The 18800-nt window shown below is 40.0% G+C and overlaps 2 protein-coding genes across 2 annotated transcripts in view; both read left to right on the top strand.

The window, feature by feature from the left end:
• Positions 1-18800, top strand: part of BTBD9 (BTB domain containing 9) — a 487969-nt gene that overhangs the window by 288366 nt on the left and 180803 nt on the right. The window lies entirely within an intron of this gene.
• LOC115896823 (EP300-interacting inhibitor of differentiation 1) lies at positions 6946-7928 on the top strand. The gene has a single exon (XM_030928256.1). It carries the CDS (start codon positions 6955-6957, stop codon positions 7519-7521), a length of 567 nt encoding a protein of 188 aa, XP_030784116.1. The 5' UTR covers positions 6946-6954; the 3' UTR covers positions 7522-7928.

Genomic DNA, 18800 nt, shown 5'->3' with positions numbered 1-18800 from the left:
GCCCAACTAATTTTTTAGGTTTTTGTTAGTTTGTTTTTGTTTTTGTAGAGACAGGGGTCTCACTATATTTCCAGGGCTGTTCTTGAACTCCTGACCTCAAGCAGTCCTCCTGCCTTGGCCTCCCCAAAGGATTGCAGGCGTGAGCCATTGCTCCCAGCCTAGAGAAACTTTTTTAAAAGTTGATGCTGGCCAGTACAGTGGTGCACACCTGTAGTCCCAGCTACTCTGGAGACTGAAACAGGTGGAATCCTTGAGCCCAGGAGTTGGAGGTGGCAGTGAGCTATGATCACATCACTGTAGTGCAGCCTGGGCAACAGAGCAAGACCCTATCTCTAAAAATAAAATGAAATAAATAAATAAAAAGTTGATGCTGATGAATTCCATGAAAGCAGGCACTATACACCTTCTCATAGCAATAATTGGGATATTTTTTATTTTCAGCTTCTTTTTTTCCCCCATTTTCTTCTATCATGTGATTCTGTCGTTTCCAGGCCACTCTCTCCTATTACTGAGATTCCCATGAGTGAAAGCCAGATTGCAATATTATTATCCTTCTAGAGAGGAATTTTTATCTCTTTGGTGATTATGTTTGAGCAACTCTGCCATCATACCATGGTTATTTAATACTGTTGTATTTATAAGCAGTTCTCCAGCCTGCTGACAGTTGTCACTTAGAAACCTTACTGGTGATTTTCCTTTCTTCTGCTATACTCATCAAATCCTGCTGCCACTGTACATTGTAATGTTATCCCACCAGTATTTGGCTACCTTATAAAAAGGATTTTTGAAGAAAGAAACACTGTCTAATTGAGATTTATATGTACCAAGTCTTAAGCTTGGTACTTCATACTCTATACTCTATCACGTTTCATACTCTATACCACTGGGAAAATTATTTGGTATTTGGGAGTAATTTATATTCTTCTAAGAAATAATTTCACATAAATATTATTTGCTGTGATGAATCTTAGCAATCTTTTAAAATTATTGTATTCTTCAATCCAATTCTTACAATGATTACCATTTGTTTACCCACATTGATTCATTCATTTAGTTAACATTTTAGTGCATTCTGTGTACTCTACTGGACACTGTATGGGTACTTTGAAAAGGAAAATGAACCAGGAATGGTCTCTGCTTTCAGAAAGATCACAGTCCAGTAGATGAAGCTGAAAAGTAGACACTTAACTTTCATACAACGTGAGACACACCATAATAGAAGTTATATGAGCACTGATGAGGGAGAAATTAATGCTTCTTGGGATGAATCAGTACTCATGAGAAATTACATAAATATGTGTCATTTGAACTGGGTGAAGATTATGGTTTACTATGGGAGTAAGGAGAGAAGGGCATACCCAGGAGCAGAATTATAAGGCAAGACAGAATGAGTAAGGCAAGACACCTGAAGTACTTTTGGGGAATTACCCATGATTCAAACATAGAGCATATGATAGAAGTAGTTAGTCATAGAGCCAGAAAAGCAAGTGGAGGTGTGTTGGGTCCTCTCCATTGAAAAAGTAGACCAGCAGTCCATTAATCCAAAGGACCTTTAACCTCAAAGTAATTCATCTTTGCGTTTGAAATACATGTAGAGTTTTCTTCTATGGTGGTGGTGGTGGTGTTTTGTTGTTTCTTTTTCTTTGAGATGGAGTTTCACTCTTGTTGCCCAGGCTGGAGTGCAATGACACAATCTTGGCTCACCGCAACCTCCGCCTCCCAGGTTCAAGTGATTCTCCTGCCTCAGTCTCCCAGGTAGCTGGGATTACAGGCATGTACCACCATGCCCACCTAATTTTGTATTTTTAGTAGAAATGGGGTTTCTCCATGTTGGCTAAGCTGGTCTTGAACTCCTGACCTCAGATGATCCATCTGCCTCGGCCTCCCAAAGTGCTGGGGTTATAGGCGTGAGCCACCGCGCCCAGCTGTTGTTTGTTTTTGAAGAGTACAGGGTCTCATTCGGTTACCCAGGCTGGAACGCAGTGGCATGATCACAGCTCTCTGCAGCCTCCAACTCTTGGGCTCAAGTGATCCTCTCATCCCTCCAGAGTAGCTAGGACTACAGCCATGTGCCACCACACCTAGCTAATTTTTAAATTTCTGTTTTTGTAAAGACAGGGTCCTGCTATGTTACCCAGGCTGGTCTTAAACTCCCTGCCTCAAGCAGTCCTCCCGCTTCAGCCTCCCAAAGTGCTAGGATTACAGTCATGAGCCACTGCTCCCAACTGAAATATGTGTTTATATTTATGTCTGACTATGGGTGTTTATTATGATTCAGACTAATAGTCCCCACCCCCTAGCTACATATTAGACTCTCTGCCCAATTTCAGTTAAATCACAGTCTCTAAGGGTAGCATCCATATATTTCCAAACAGGGGCGAGAAACACTGATCCAGACCCCTCGACGCTTGAACAGATTCACAGTGGCACCCAAGGAGACCCTCACTGAAACTGGAAAGGGATGCCATTAGGTCAGATCCTGTTCCTCCCTTACACTGATAGGAAGCAACAAACTTCATCTCTTTGCTCTTGGCTCCTTCCCTTTGCAGCATTTAAACTTACTAAAATCACTTTTACCTACTAATAAACAAATCCCTCTTTTGACTCTACAGTCTCCCTCTCGCCATTATCTTGTCGTTCCATCCTGTTGTTCTCTTCACAGCCACACCCTGTGTTTCTGCCTTTACTTCTCCATCCCAGTTGAGTGTAGACTCCAGTCCTACTGTGCTCCGCTGTCTTCCTAGGGTCCTAGAGTCACATTCCTAGATTTTGCATATGTTACTCTTCTGCCTGCATTTTCCTTCCCCATACATTTTTTCCTGGCATCCCCCCAACCCCCACTCATCTTTCAATACTTAGCAGTCACATCTGGGAAGCCTTTCCTGGTTGTCTCTGTCTGGATTATGTACCACTCCTATGTGCTGCCATGCTATTTATGTGGAATTTGTATAACAGCATTTATTAATATGTGTTGTAATTTCCTGCCTGCATTAAAAGAGTGGGCCTTTTTTAGAGATTGACTTGTTCATATACGTTTTCATATCTAGTGCCTAAAAGTGCTCAGCATATAGTAGTTGCACAATAAAAATGCTAAATAATGATATATTTACTTAACATTTTTGAGTACCTACTATATGCTAGGTACCATTTATTGAGCACTTAGGATGTTCCTGGTAAAGTGCTGAACACTTAACACATGTATTATTTAATCCCATAAAGTTAGGTACTGTTATTTTCCCTTTTACAGATGAGGAAATTGAGAAGTTAAGTGAATAAACCAAAACCAGATTGCTCTTTCTGGTATCTTTCCCAAATTAGTATTTCACACTTAATCTGGATTGGGGAACTTCTTTAATTTAAGCTGTAAAAATGTTGAAGCACAGTATATAATCATCCAATTATATTTATCTTGTAAAATGTTAGCATTACCAGTTCTTTCTAGTGTTTGTCAAATGACTTTTTAAAAAGATAGGATCTTGTATGGTTTAACTAGTAACTTTTGTGTGTGTGTGTGTGTGTGTGTGACATTTGTCATTTTGCTAGCCTTTCAATGAAAACAGAGGTCCAATAGTTCATTCTGTTTGAGAATTAGGAGAGATCAAGTGATGAAAATCAACAAATCATGCCACAACCCCCAAAGCTTAATCTTCTATCCCCACCAAAGAACCTCTTGAGCCAATAGTTTGAACACTTTTCCTAGGAAACCTGCTCATAAATAGAAAAATTGGCTGGTTCAACTTTCCCCCACCTTTTCTTCCTCCTCTTCCCTGCTAATGAGCAGTGAAATGGCCTAATGACTGGGGCCAGAGGGAAGGGAGAGCAGAACAGAGAGCCTGAGTAATCCACACACTGAATTATCAGCCCCTGTGTAATTGAGTTTTCTTTGGCTTCCTTTTCAGAGTTCAGTGGTTTAAAGTTATTGAGGGATGCACTGTTTCTGTAGGCAGTAAGACCTTTCTGCCATGATCATTTTGATTCAGTTCTATCGGGCTAGATGGCCTGTGCTTCTGACAGGGACTCCAGAAGACAAGCTGGGAGAACTCAGAATGACACAGTTGCCTTTCTGCTGAGAGTCAAGCACAGAATGGCCTTTTCATGCTCTCGTCTGTTAGACTGAAGAGTGTTAAGGCTGAGGAGAGCTTGTGTGGCAGGAGCGGCCCTGGAAGAAAAGGAAGGTGCTGTGTAGAATTTGAATGCTGCCCAGTTTCACATAGATCCCGGAATGGGAAATGGCTGTTGGTGGTGGCGTAGGAGGAGCAACTATCCTGGTTTGCCTGAGACTGAGTAGTTTCCTAAGATAGGAGATGTTCAGTGCTAAAACCAGGACAGTTCCGGGCAAACCTGGATAGTTGGCCATCCTGCATGTTTAACTTAACTTTCCTTAGCTTAACAAAAAGGTCACAATCCATTGAAATCATTTATTATTGTCTTTAAATCCTGTCTGACTCATTGAATGACTCAGGAAAACAAACAAACAAACAAACAAAGAAAAACAGAGGATTTCCTTGACCTCCCCGGAGTAAGCAGTAAAATGGAATGGACCCTTGTTGAAAGCTTTCTTCCTACTCACCTGTGTTTGGCTCTCTACTCCTTTGACTTAGAACTCTTGGCTACTCTGCTCCCCATACCTATGAGGCATTTATTTGTTTTTCCTTCCCTTCCCCTTTTGCTGCTGTGGCAGTAACTCCATGGATTAAAGAGGATGTACAGTATGTACTTTCTCCTACTTTGGCACTCAATTCCCGTAGCTCTGCTTAGATGCAGGTGGCTGAGCTGGGGCATTAGGAAGCCTCCGGGGGATCCACAGCTGAATCTATCAGGTCCTCCTGAAGCAGCTGGTATCTGAAGCAACTGGGCTGTGCCAACAGAAGCAAAGGAAGGGTGCAGTGTGGATGTGCAGGAAGAACACCAGACAAGCCTGTCTCTGCTTGAGAGGATCTAAATCACCCCATCTGCATGTGGAATATAGTGATTGTTCTGGAAAGAGCGGGAAGGGGAGGAGATGGTGTTTTTCCACAGTTATCAAGATAAACAGAGCAGCCAGTGCCGTCTGTGTAGCTGTTTCAGTGTGAGGATGAGCTGAGTTATTTTATTTTTACTCAGTAGGAATTAACACACACCCTCTTTCTTTTAAAGAGAGAGAGAGAGACTGGCTAACAAAATTACTCAGTGATTTGAATCTTTCTGCAGAATGGTGATAATTTATGAGAATGTCTGGACATATCCTTGTTTGGAACTTAATTAGTGAAAAAACAAGTTCAGAAGATAATATAGCTAAGTAATCTGAGATAGCCATTTGAAGACCTGGTAGAAAGAATGGGATAAGGAGGGGGATGGAGGAGCAGCAACAAGGTGAAATGTTATTTTAGACAAGAGGGAATAAAGAAGTGTAGCCCTCAGGCTGAAGATGGGAAAGGAAATGTGGAGAAATGATTATCGCCTCCTGTATTGTTGTCCTAGTACCAACAGTATCAGTGGTTGTACCCAAGTGATAGCAGCCTGGAAAGGCCAAGATCTCAGACTCAGTAAGTCCAGCGAAGATCCCTGCTCAAATTTTTATTTTTACAGGAATAACCAAAGGGATGGGGAGAGTGGAGCAGAGAGCCGGAATAATCCATTTTGCTCTTATGAAAAATAGTTAAGTTTTCAGGTTATGATGGCAGATTCTTACTCCCTTCAGAACACATCAATTCTCACTCCCTTCAGAACAAAACTCCACTAAAATAAAGTAAAGAGATTTTCTTTTAGGTGTAAACCCACAAGGGTAAAGAAAATGGGAAGAGGAGGCGAAAACGTGGAAGAGAAAGATGTAAAGCAGATGAACAAGTGGTAAATGACTTAGCAGGCCCCCAAGAAACTGATTCCTAAGCTATCGAATCCTCAGAGGCTTAGGAATAAAGGCACCAGGTACCTCTGAAACTGTGATGAATGAAGTGGGTAGGGAAGGGCTACTGTGAGGAAGATTGGTTAACTACATGTTTATGAAACAATCAAGAGCTCTGGATCCTCTCCCCTATTTTATAGAAGTCTGACCGTTTCTCCCTCATCCTGATGGAAAATTGGAAATTTATTATCTGAGGCAGATAAAACAGAGTGTCTCTAAAACAGGAGAGACAACGTGCACAGTTGAGAAAGGTCATACCATAGGAGGATTAAATGGTCATTTGTTGAGACCCTACCTCTCAGTAACTCAGTAACACCTCCAACACACATAACCACCCTCCCCAGCACCCCCATCTTAGCTTCAAGAACTCTGGTAGTCAGGCCCGTGTCTTCCATGCAAGGATTAGAAACATCTTACTGGGATAATCTGACCATCTTGAGATGGAAGAGCTAAAGAATCTAAAAGTAGGGTTTTCCTAATGGTGAACCCATTTAGGTAATCCTAACATGAAGCTAAAAGTCTGTGAGCCTCACTATATTCTTAGAATCTTCACTGCATTTCTAGTTTTCCTCCTGACAAGCAGACATGTGAGGAAACTAATATGAAACAAAAACACCAAATAGAGGGAACCTATATAAGGATATGGAAACTTTAAGAAAAATGTTGCTATCTTTAAAGAGATTGAGGTACATATGGCAACCCTAGACCAAAAAGAAAGGAACATTTAGAGAATAAGAAGTACAATTAGAAATTTAAAATATTAAAGCAAAAATGGAAAACTCAGGAGGCATGATAGCTGATAAAGTTGAGGAACTCTCCCAGAAAGTAGAACAAGATGACAAAAATATGGCAAATAGAGAAAATATAAAAATGCAGATCAAGATGAAGGAGTCCAATATTCAAAACTAAGAGTTTCATAAGGAAAAATTAGAAAAAAACCAGGGGAATAAATTAATAACAGTCATTCAAGAAAATTTGCTAAAATTGAAGAACATGGGTTTCGGAATTGCAAGGGCCTTCTGAGTGCTCAGCCCACTGGAAGAAAATAGATCCACAGAGCGGTTTGCATAATGTCGGAAATGGCCGAGTTGTCCGAGCTATATGAAGAGAGCAGTGACCTGCAAATGGATGTGATGCCTGGCGAAGGTGACCTACCGCAGATGGAGGTAGGCAGCGGGAGCCGGGAGCTATCCCTGCGTCCCTCCCGCAACGGGGCCCCGCCACTGCTCGAGGAGGAAGGCCCAATGGAGGAGGAGGCGGCCCAGCCAATGGCGGCGCCAGAGGGGAAACGGAGCCTTGCTAACGGGCCCAACGCTGGGGAGCAGCCAGGCCAGGTGGCGGGCGCAGACTTCGAGAGCGAGGACGAGGGCGAGGAATTTGATGACTGGGAGGACGACTACGACTATCCCGAAGAGGAGCAGCTTAGTGGTGCCGGCTACAGAGTATCAGCCGCTCTTGAAGAAGCCGACAAGATGTTTCTGAGAACAAGAGAAGCAGCCCTGGATGGCGGGTTTCAGATGCATTATGAGAAGACCCCGTTTGATCAGTTAGCTTTTATCGAAGAGCTTTTTTCACTGATGGTTGTCAATCGTCTGACCGAAGAACTCGGCTGTGATGAGATTATTGATAGAGAGTAGTTACATGCTGTTAAAAGAGGAGGAAACTACTTGAGGAGGGACCCAACTTTCCGCTATCTTTTGGGTTCATTCCAAATAGTTTTGTGCCATTGAAAAACTTGACCTTCAAAAAAATTTGTTTTTCAGAATAGAAGACAATAGGACAGTGACTGCACAGTTGTGAAAAAGGAGGAGAATCATTAAAGAAAAAGAAAAAAAGATTTTAAGACCGTTGAAATCTCTTATCAAGAATGTCCTAAAACACCTATGGCTTTGACTTTGTTACTGATCCAGATTATTTTCCTTGCATTGGGGAAAATATCTTTCATATTTGTTTGCTGTAAAGATGGTTTTGCAAGAATAAGTCATGACCAAGACAAACTGCCAATACAAGAGCCCACTGATATTAATTATATAATGAGAAAAAATGTATCCAACTAGGACACATATCTTTTGAGTTATTTGGACTGAAAGTTTAAGAAAACTTGGGATATTCTATATTGTGATCTAGTCAAGCCATAGTTATCAAAGGCTAAATTTTCAGTGTAAGATAAATGGAGTATTCTTCATTATTCCAAAAGGATAAGTAAACTCAAAGATGTATCACGTGTGCTCTGTATCTTAAGATGTGTTTCCAAGAGCGTCTGAAATTTTGTTTGTACATGTATCTTGATCATTTATAAAGCCACTGTGATCTATAAATCAAGAAAATTCATTATCATAACCATTTTTAAAAGTCAAAAATTAAGACATCTTTAATTAAAAACTTTGAAATCTAGACACTAAATGTGTGTGAATGTACAAAGAAACCATTGCTCACGCTGTTACATACTAGAGAAATTTTGTTTTGCTTGCTGTTTTAACTTGACAGGTGAAATACTTTAGTTGAACTTCATATTGTAAGAACTGTTAATAAAAAGTTGTCAAGTAAAAAGCCCTATATCTAAAAAAAAAAAAAAAAAAAAAGAAAATAGATCCACAGCAAGTCACATCATCATTGTCATGAAATTTCAGAATATAAGGGATGTAGAGAAAATCTACATGATCCCAGAGCAGGGCATGGTTTTTTTTTAAAAAAAAAAAAAGACAAAAGGAAGAAAATAACCTGATCCAGTATCATAGTGGCTTCTTAAAAGCAAAACTAGAAGCTTCACAGGCAGTAAAACAATACATTCAGAGTCCTGAATGAAATCTATTTCCAACTTAAGATTCTGTACCCAGCCACAAGACCAATCATATATGAAGGTGGTCTAAGGATAATGTTCAAACAACATCTTAAAAATGTTATCTCCTAGAAACCATTTCTCAGGAAACTGTTTGTAAATGTACCACCAAAATGAGAGAGGACACCAAAAAAGAAGACAGTGTGGGATACAGGTGCAGGCTGTTTAACACCCGAGAGAGATTAAAGAATCCCTACAATGATGGTGAAGATGGATCCCAGGATGATAGCTTGCTGCAGGCTTAGAGGGCAGCTAGACTTGACTGAAACTGTTCGGAAGGCCCAAGAAGACTTACTCAAGAAGAGGAAATTTCAAAAAATGCCTGATGTGTCAGAATGTCTTGAGAGGAGCTCAGTCGGTTAAGGGAGAGTTAGACGAAGGAGGTGAATTAGTGTTGCACTCATACAAAACTAAGCAAAACAAAAACCAAGACTATTTTTAATTCTCACAGGGAAAAAAATTGTGCAGGAAAGAAAAGTCCTCCACATATTAATTGTGAATAACATTTACATAGTCATAATGTAAGCACTGAATATTGATCCAACAAAGTTATAGTACAGTCTAACTTGGGGGGATGGGAAAGGGTACACGTGGAGAGGGAAAGCTAAATCCTCATCTTCTATAGTAGTAGGTTGGTGAATAAAACCTAAAATTGAAGGTCAAGATATAACACTAGAAGCATGTTAATTGTAGATGTGAGATAAACCCTAAAATAATAAATTTAAACAGGTAAAAATTATTGCCTCTGAGGTGGAGAGGAAATGGAGCATGGAAGAGTATTTTTCATAATAAACCTTATAGGCTGTTGGACTTCTTAAACTACCTTTATATATAACTTTATTTTAAAAATGTAAAAGAAGAAAAAGAAATAGTGAAACCAGCTTTGTTTTGGTTTAATGAAGAGGCCAAGCAGCACAGCAGTAGCAGCGACTATTAGTAATATGATAGAATCTTCTTGCATATTAAAAAGAAGTCCTGTCTTACAAAGTACACAGTTTACTTTCTGTTCATTCCGCTCATTAAGTTTTTCCTTTCCTGAATTTCTGAAACAAGTGTGAGGATTGACATTTTCTTTCTGATCACTGGCTTAGTACTAATGCTCCACCAGCAGAGTCTAGGTCATGAATGGTTGAATTCTCAAGAAGCTTTGGGGAGGGGCAAAAAACAGCCTTGCCAAACTACTCCCCCTCCCAACCTGCTTGCTAATCCACCAGAAATATGGATTGGAGACAGGCTTCAAAATTGAACTTCAACAGTGCATAGGACTCCTAACACATAAAGTGTACATATGGGGAGATGTCTTTTTAAATGATTGGGCAGACTGTTAGGTTTGAATCCCATGTCTGCTCAGCCCCTACTATAAGCAGACTCTGTAGACCACCAAATAGTGCCACTTGGAGCGTCTTACTATTTTGGTTTCTGTTTTACTTGCATTAAAGTTCTAACACATTGACAGATTTCAGCAGCAAAATCTCTTATACCAGTAGTGCTGAAATTAGTAATCCTTCATGCTATTTGGAAACTGGAGTACAGCCTTCCACAGTGAAACTGGTCATGCACTTCCAGCTTTAACAATCCCTGAGATAGTGTATTATACATATCCATACTAGTTTTGGCACTCAACACAAAAATACTTGTATGTGTCTCCTCTCTCTCTCTCTCTTTCTCTCCTGTTATTGTTTGCATTTCTGTGCTGTGGTGAGCATTCTCCTCAAGTTTTCTGCAGTATTATTTTTATTTACTTTGACTACTCTGATTCTTTTTGGTAGCTTTATGCATAATTTTATTGATGCTCAAATTGCATGCTAAGTAAATCTCTGGATTTTTTTCTTTAATGATCCTTTTACTAAGTAGAGGTTCAGAATTTCCCGAGGGGAAAAGGAGGGTCCTTGAAATTTTCTGTGAACACTGAAGCAGTCTAGGGATAGTAGGTGGGACTTCAGTGCATTGAGCTTGTTTTCTGGAAATACATTTCAGTTAGTTCTCTGAGAAGCAATTGCCTGGAACACAGGTTACTTTACATAACTTGTAGAAAATACAGAGGTTTCAAGGGCCATATGTTCTGTCGAGCTTTTGAAGATGAACCTATGTTATTGTCATATATAATAATACTGTATATATTATATATATTCATTAGATATATTATATATATGAATATATAACACAACTGGTTGTATGAGTGTACAGAGTATGGGTTTTCCATGAAAGGAAATGATGCCTGCAGAGGCTGTTTGTACAATATGCAGAAGTGATTCGCTTTTATTTTAATTCCAGTGCTAGTTTCTCAGGAGTCTAGAGTAAGGATTTGTGATTTCCTCACTCCCTATGCTCTCTTTATTACTCTCTTGGCTTAGTTTTTACTTCTGTTTTTTAAGCCATCTTGGGCAATTCCTGTCTGATTTATCAGGGTATATAATGTTTACATTCTTAGAAGGATTCTTAGATTTTTCTTTGGGGAGAGACTAATTCTTTTTCCTTCTTTTGCCTCTCTTCCTCCTCTATTTAATCCTCTACTCTAAAAGAAAAAAAAGGAGAAAAATAGATTCTTCCAAACCTTAAACTTTTACGTTACAATTAATGGCATATGCCCACCCTAGTCTTAGGTTAAAAAAAAAGGAGAAACTTTCCTTGCCCTGACACTAAATAGGAGGCATGTTACAGGTCATAGTCACCAAATGAGTTCTTATAGATTCATAGGGAAACTAACAAATTTAATTTTCTCTTGCTTTTTCTCTAGTTCACAATTCCATTAGACTCATTTGTCTCCATTCGTGGAAATGCATAGCTTATTGGATAAACTGGAAAAGATAATGCAGACATTTTGAAGATAAAACTAGTGAAATTCTCTCCCCAGCCCCTAGCATCTTGGGCTAGGGGAAAAGTTAATGAAAAAATGCAAATGTTGAACTTTCGGTAAATTAGTTCTGTTTCTTAAAGTATACTTCATGTTGGTTTCAAATGTTTTATTGAGTAATAAAATTGGTTAAAATTATTCCCATATGGGAATTTGTTCACATTAGCACATAACAGAGACAGAGAAGGGGTTGGTTTGTTCATACTCATTTTTCTCTTTCTCCCTTGCTCCTCTCTCTCTATCCGCCTCCCTTTTTTCTCCCCCTGTCTCTCTTCTTCCCCTCTCCCTTATTCATTTTTCATTTTATATACTCCACATCTCATTTTCTCTCTCTATAATCCCTTGAAAATTATAATCTGAAAATAATGGAAAGAATAAAAAGTAAACTAAACCATGAAATAAGCAAGACATTGCTTGAAATTCAAATCAGTTCCTCTTTCCAGATGCTAAGAAGCCTACTTAATTAGATTTTTGCCTGTATCCTGCTAAATAGCTGTAATAGGTGTACTATGTCTACACCTCAGACTCATTTACATTATAGCCATGTTCTTAGACAGAGCTAGTTGTACTTTTCCATTTGACTCTTTTATTCCAGAAGGTAGGAGTTTTATGTCTGTTTATCCTTCTAATTTGGCAACTTTGTCTATAAAGTTCAGTGCCAAATAGATCACCTATCAATCATTGGATAATTATTTGATTTTTTAATTTGTTGTTTATCTCAACTTTAAATGTAAGTTCTGTGAGGGAGGGATTTTATCTGTATTATTCAGTACCATGTTCCAGCACCCAGCAACAATAGCTACCATATAGTAAGTGCTCAGTTAATATTTATTGGATGAATCAGTGATCATGAGTTGGGAAGAGTGGTTAGAAAGATAATTAATTCTCCTTTAGCTATGTTTGTTTTATTTTGGTCTTTGAAGCAAGATTAGTTCCTGGGACGACTTTTAATATTCATGTTGCTAAATTCAGTGTTTCAAGATTAAGCTACCATATGTGAATAAGTAATAAACTCTTATGTCCTTCTCTCTACCACTACTACACATGTGGAGCCTGGGATTGAGAAAAATTAAGGAACTTACCCCATTTGTATTAGCTAATGCATTATGAAGCTCTGACTAGAACCTAGGCCTTTCTTTTGATTCAGTTCTATCAAGTCATATAGTTTGATATGTTTGTATCTTGCTTTCCAAACTGTATTATAAATTTGTCCAGATCAAGGCTTATGTCTGATGAAGGCTTCTGGCCGATTCTTCATGGGGCTTAGCATTATCTCCTATGTCTAGTAGACTTTTTTCTTTTGAGACAGAGTTTCACTTTGTCACCCAGGCTGGAGTGCAGTGATGTGATCATGGCTCAGTACAGCCTCGATCTCCTGGGCTTAATTGATCCTCCCACCTCAGTCTCCCGAGTAGGTGGAACTACAGGTGTGCACCACCATGCCTGGCTAGTTTTTTAATTTTCAGTAGAAACAGGGTCCCCCTCTGTTGCCCAGGCTGGTCTTGAACTCCTAGGCTCAAGTGGTCCTCCCACCTTGGCCTCCTAAAGTGCTAGGATGACAGACATGCGCTACAGCGCCTGGCCCCTAGTAGATTTTTATTAAATCTTGATAATAGCAAATTTACCCAGTATACCTTAAAGGCTATTGTATGGTATATTTGCAAGCAAAAAAATGTACATGAATTAAATACATTTTAGATCTTATGTCATTTTTATATAATTTATGTAAATATTATAATTATTTTTTGATATTAATTCAAAATATAATTTCATACACGGAAGGCACATCATGGCAAGTTTTAGATTGTGCATATTTGGCCAACAGGAAGAGCCTACTGTTCAAAATTCACTTTTCCCCTAAATAAAAAACAACAGTTACAGCCGGGCGCAGTGGCTGATGCCTGTAATCCCAGCACTTTGGGAGGCCAAGACGGGCAGATCATGAGGTCAGGAGATGGAGACCATCCTGGCTAACATGGTGAAACCCTGTCTCTACTAAAAATCAAAAAATTAGCTGGGCGTCGTGGCAGGTGCCTGTAGTCCCAGCTACTTGGGAGGCTGGGGCTGGAGAATGGCGTGAACCCGGGAGGCGGAGCTTGCAGTGAGCTGAGATTGCACTGCAGCCTGGGGGACAGAGCAAGACTCCATCTCAAACAAACAAACAAACAAAAAATTGAATATTTATCTCTAGTATTGGAATGACTTTCTGTATTAGTAATTATTTCTACCCATCTCATCCCTTCCATATACTTGATTCCATATAGTATGTGTTTTCTCTCAAAAACAAGACTTCCTGTTTTGTTTGCCCTTCGGGTTGAACAGTGGAGGTGCCAGGACATGATTGCTCCCTCTGCAGGGCAAATGGTCAGATAGCATCAGGGCTGCTCTCTGAGACAGTAGCCTCTGCTTAGCCCTGTGTGCAGTGTTTAACCTTTCAATAATCCTTCCTCTCCCAAGTAAGCAAATGCTGCTGGGTCCCTTTGCTGAAGTCAGTACAGGAGAATCTATAGCTCCACGGATCAGCCAGAGGGAAGGTTTTCTAAGAGTAACAAATCTTTTTTTGCAACATGCTTTTTCTAGAAGCTTTTTGTCATTCTGGCAGTAAACTTGTTTTCTACTTGCTGCCTTAGCAACAAGACCTGAAGTCACTCCCCCTCCAGTCAGTGGCTTGATTATAAGAGCACTAACATTATACACAGAACTAGAAGAAAATTTTATACTGGGGAAACCCACAGGCATTACCTGCTTCTTGGGTTAGAGAATTATTTATGTATATTCTTAGTATCTCCTTAAAGGAAAAGGTCAAATAGGAATCTTGGAAATGGTGCATCTGAACTTTGGGTGATCTCAAATCTATAGTGAATGCTGTAGCTTAAGTTCTTGTTAGGTGCCTGCCTCTGGCCACAACAAAGAACAGTGTTTCTCTGCAGAGTCCTCTGTGATTACTGAAGGAAGAGCCAAAATGTTACGGTTCCCTTCTTTTGTACCAATCTCAGGCTAACTCTCATTTTCAGGATTCTTTGTTTAATCCAAGAATATAAAGTTCAAATTCAGAATAAATATATGTTTACCAAAGAATAGAATTCAGATAGATTTTAGCTTTTGTTAATCCCTTGAGAGCTCATTTAAATATTTCTTACCAAATTCAATTTTATGTTTTAATAAAATGTGCTCAGTACAGAAGTTAGGTGATCACATAACTAAGGCAAAGGTTAAGGATTAACTGTAACCACAGGTAGGCTTGTGCTCCACTAGAGCTGAAGACTGCAGAATACTAGGGGTTTAAAGTTGGAATGCACAAGTTGCTGTTTTTCTGTATTTTCTTTAGTATGTTAAAGATGTACTGTATGTGCCTTAGAAATTAAATCTGGGCCGGGCGCGGTGGCTCAAGCCTGTAATCCCAGCACTCTGGGAGGCCGAGACGGGTGGATCACGAGGTCAGGAGATCGAGACCATCCTGGCTAACACCGTGAAAACCCATCTCTACTAAAAAATACAAAAAACTAGCCGGGCGAGGTGGCGGGCGCCTGTAGTCCCAGCTACTCAGGAGGCTGAGGCAGGAGAATGGCGTAAACCCGGGAGGCGGAGCTTGCAGTGAGCTGAGATCCGGCCACTGCACTCCAGCCTGGGTGGTAGAGCGAGACTCCGTCTCAAAAAAAAAAAAAAAAAAAAGAAATTAAATCTGGTAGCATCCTCATAAGCAATAATGGAAAGCTAGATTAAGAAAAGGAACTCCTACCTTCCCAGAACAGGCAGAGAATGCCGTGAAATCTCCAAAGCAAAATTTCTTTAGGTCATAGTACTATGTGGATCACGAGGTCAGAAGATCGAGACCATCCTGGCTAACACGGTGAAACCCCGTCTCTACTAAAAAATACAAAAAGCTAGCCTGGGCGAGGTGGCGGGCGCCTGTAGTCCCAGCTACTCGGGAGACTGAGGCAGGAGAATGGTGTAAACCTGGGAGGCGGAGCTTGCAGTGAGCTGAGATCCGGCCACTGCACTCCAGTCCCGGTGACAGAGCGAGACTCCGCCTCAAAAAAAAAAAAAAAAAAAAAAAAAAAAAGAAATGCATTTTTTTTCTTAACAAATTCAAATTCCTAACTTCCAGGGCTTACAAAAAAGAACCATATCACTAGGTATACTTAGCTGGACCACATGGCCCTGAGCAGTCTCCCTGGATTTCACATTCTCTGCCAAGAAGGGATCCTGGGTTGGAGGAAGGGAGAAGATACTTTAAACTTTAAACCCAAATATGGGCAAAAGATTGTTCCCTTGCTTCCTCATGCTTAGTTAAGACAGGTCAAGAACATTTTTTTAAAGGCTAGAGGATTAAAGCGAGAAGCGCCGCAGAGCCAGGAAATCTACATTCTGAATGTTGCTTGGTTTCTATGGCCCATAGTCCCCATGCTGTGGTGCCCTAAGAGGAAGGACAAGCCCCTTCCTGTGTTCCTGAAGTCTTCACCTTGGCCTGCCTCTCATAGATGCACCATTTTAACATCTAAAGTCAGTAACACAGTAATCCCCTCTTTATCCTCCGGGGATAAATTTTAAGACCTTCAGTAGATGCCTGAAACTATGCATGGTACTGAACCCTATATATACTGTATGTTTTCCTATGCATACATACTTATGGTAAAGTTTAGTTTATAAATTAAGCACAGTGAGAGTTTAACAGCAATAACTAATAATAAATTAGAACAATTATAACAATATACTGTGAAAAGTTACGGGAATGCAGTCTCTCTCCCTCTTGCTGTCTCCAAATATGATATTGGCCTGCAGGTAACTGAAACTATAGAAAGCAAAACCACAGGTAAGGGGGGCTAACTACTATACCCTCCAAGACAACCAGCGTTCTCAACGTCCTAACCAAGAAATTCTGCATCCTATAATCTACTCTTTGAATTTCTGTTTAATGGTATCCTACTCTGCCAAACACTGCATTTGATATTTTAAATACTTGTCTCATTTAAATACCCTGTAAAGTTCGTGTTATTGACCTCATTTTATAGAGGAGGAAACTAAGTTTTAAAAAAAAATTGGGGGGTCAGGTGCAGTGGCTCACACCTATAATCACAACACTTTAGAAGGCTGAGGCAGTTGGATTGTTTCAGCCCAGAAGTTTGAGACCAGTGTGGGCAACATCTCTACAAAAAATTAGCTACATGTGGTGGTGCATGCCTGTAGTCCCAGCTATTTGGGAGGCCGAGGTGGGAGAATCGCTTAAGCCCAGAAGTCAAGGCTGCAGTGAGGCATGATCATGCCACTGCACTTCAGTCTGGGCAACAGAATGAGACCCTGTCTCAAAAATGTATGTATGTATGTATGTATGTGTGTGTGTGTGTATGTATGTGTGTATATATATATTTTTTTCTTTTTTTTTTCCCCTTAAGTGACACATTTAATTAAGTGATGGAACTGGGCTACAAACCTGATTCTGTTGGACGCTAAAAGCCACATTGTGTCAAAACTCTGTAGTGCCTTTCAGTTTTAGAGTGCTGTCCTTGGAGGTTTCAGTTTTATTTTGTTAAAGAAGACAGAATCTCGTTCACCCACAATCTTATAGCTCCTAGAAATTTCTGTATTGAAACATTCTGTTCTGAACTATGTTCAGTATCCAGTCTTTGTCAGCTACTTGAAGACAGCTAACATAGGGAAGGGAGGAGAATATTGGAAACAGACTGTTACACTCTGGTTCACGTGGACAGCATTCACCCTCATCAGAAATGGCCAATCTGTTGCATATCTGCCTTCCTCTGCACTGTTTAAGTTTTAATTATCTTCCAACTGTCTGAACTGCTATTGAGGACCTCAGCAAGAACAAAGGATATTTGTTCTATTTTTCAGCAGTTCTCCTCTCTGCACACTGATGAAGTCACTGGCTGCCACTGCCCTTATTATCTGCTTAAATCAGAGTCTGACTTGCGCTGAAAAGGCAAAGAAATAAATCTTAAACTTCACCTATATTCAGGATTTCTTGTGACAGAGAAAATGTGATACCTACTTCTCCAGTTTTGGTGTTATGACCCAGAACCAAGTTTTGTTTTGTTTTTCAAAAAAAGCAAAAAGAGAGAGGACTCTCCCATTCCTATCCCTTGGATTTTTCAATAACTTGGGTAGTAATAACTTCTTTTACCTTGGGGTGCTCCACTGTGAGCACCGTTAAGGAAATATGCTCATGATCAAGGATGGTACCTGTGCTGCCTCCTCCCCCTTTCAGTCATTGCTCATGGATCAAGGCACTACTCCTGTGCTGGACAGGGCCTTTTTTGTTGTGGTGGTTTGTTTTGAGACAGAGTCTTACTCTGTCACCCAGGCTGGAGGACAGTGGTGCGATCTCAGCTCACTGCAACCTCCGCCTCCTGGTTTCAAGCGATTCTCCTGCCTCAGCCACCCAAGTAGCTGGGATTACAGGCGCATGCCACCATGCCTGGCTAATTTTTGTATTTTTAGTAGAAATGGGGTTTTGCCATGGTGGCCAGACTGGTCTTGAACTCCTGACCTCAAGTGATCCACCCACCCAGGCCTCCCAATGTGTTGGGATTACAGGGCCACCACGCCTGGCCCTGAATTCTTAATGTAGAGTTTCAGGCTGCTCCTCCAGTCATTGATGTTGGGCCATTAGTTGAAGCCTTTTGCCATTTCTAGGCTAGATCTTTAGTATGGGGAAAGTCCAGGATGTTTGCAACTTTTTGCTTGAGAAAAAGGAGCTTGGCTTCTTTCTTTTGATGTCACATTTTTTAAAATATGTATTTGAGTAGGGACTTTACGCCATTTTTGCAAATTATGCTATAATTTTTTTTTTCTAGAGACTTAGAAAGCATTGTAGAACTAGAATAATTAAACTTGTTATGAGCATTGCGTATAACAGGCTGATCAAAAGGTGTGATATATAATGGTGAATTGCTAATTTGACTTCAGGATTATGCAGCAGAGATAACATTATCTTCATTTACACAGAACTTTTTATCTGGAGGCATCTCTCAATGCTTTTCCCACCATATATATTATTTTGTTTGTTATCACAAATACTATCATAAGGGTATAAAATGTATTCCAGTATAACTTTTTGTTCTCAGTTGCTTATAACTGCGGGGCGAGGGAGGGGAGGGTTGCATATTTTCTTGCATTCCTAATGTTTGCACTGGGTAAAATTTGGGAAATAAGTTATCTAAACTTGGAAAACCTGATTCCATATATTGTTTTAAAAAGAAAGAACAAGA

Source organism: Rhinopithecus roxellana, chromosome 4 (assembly GCF_007565055.1).
Source record: "Rhinopithecus roxellana isolate Shanxi Qingling chromosome 4, ASM756505v1, whole genome shotgun sequence".
NCBI lineage: Eukaryota > Metazoa > Chordata > Mammalia > Primates > Cercopithecidae > Rhinopithecus > Rhinopithecus roxellana.
This window is presented reverse-complemented; position numbering and strand designations above follow the sequence as displayed.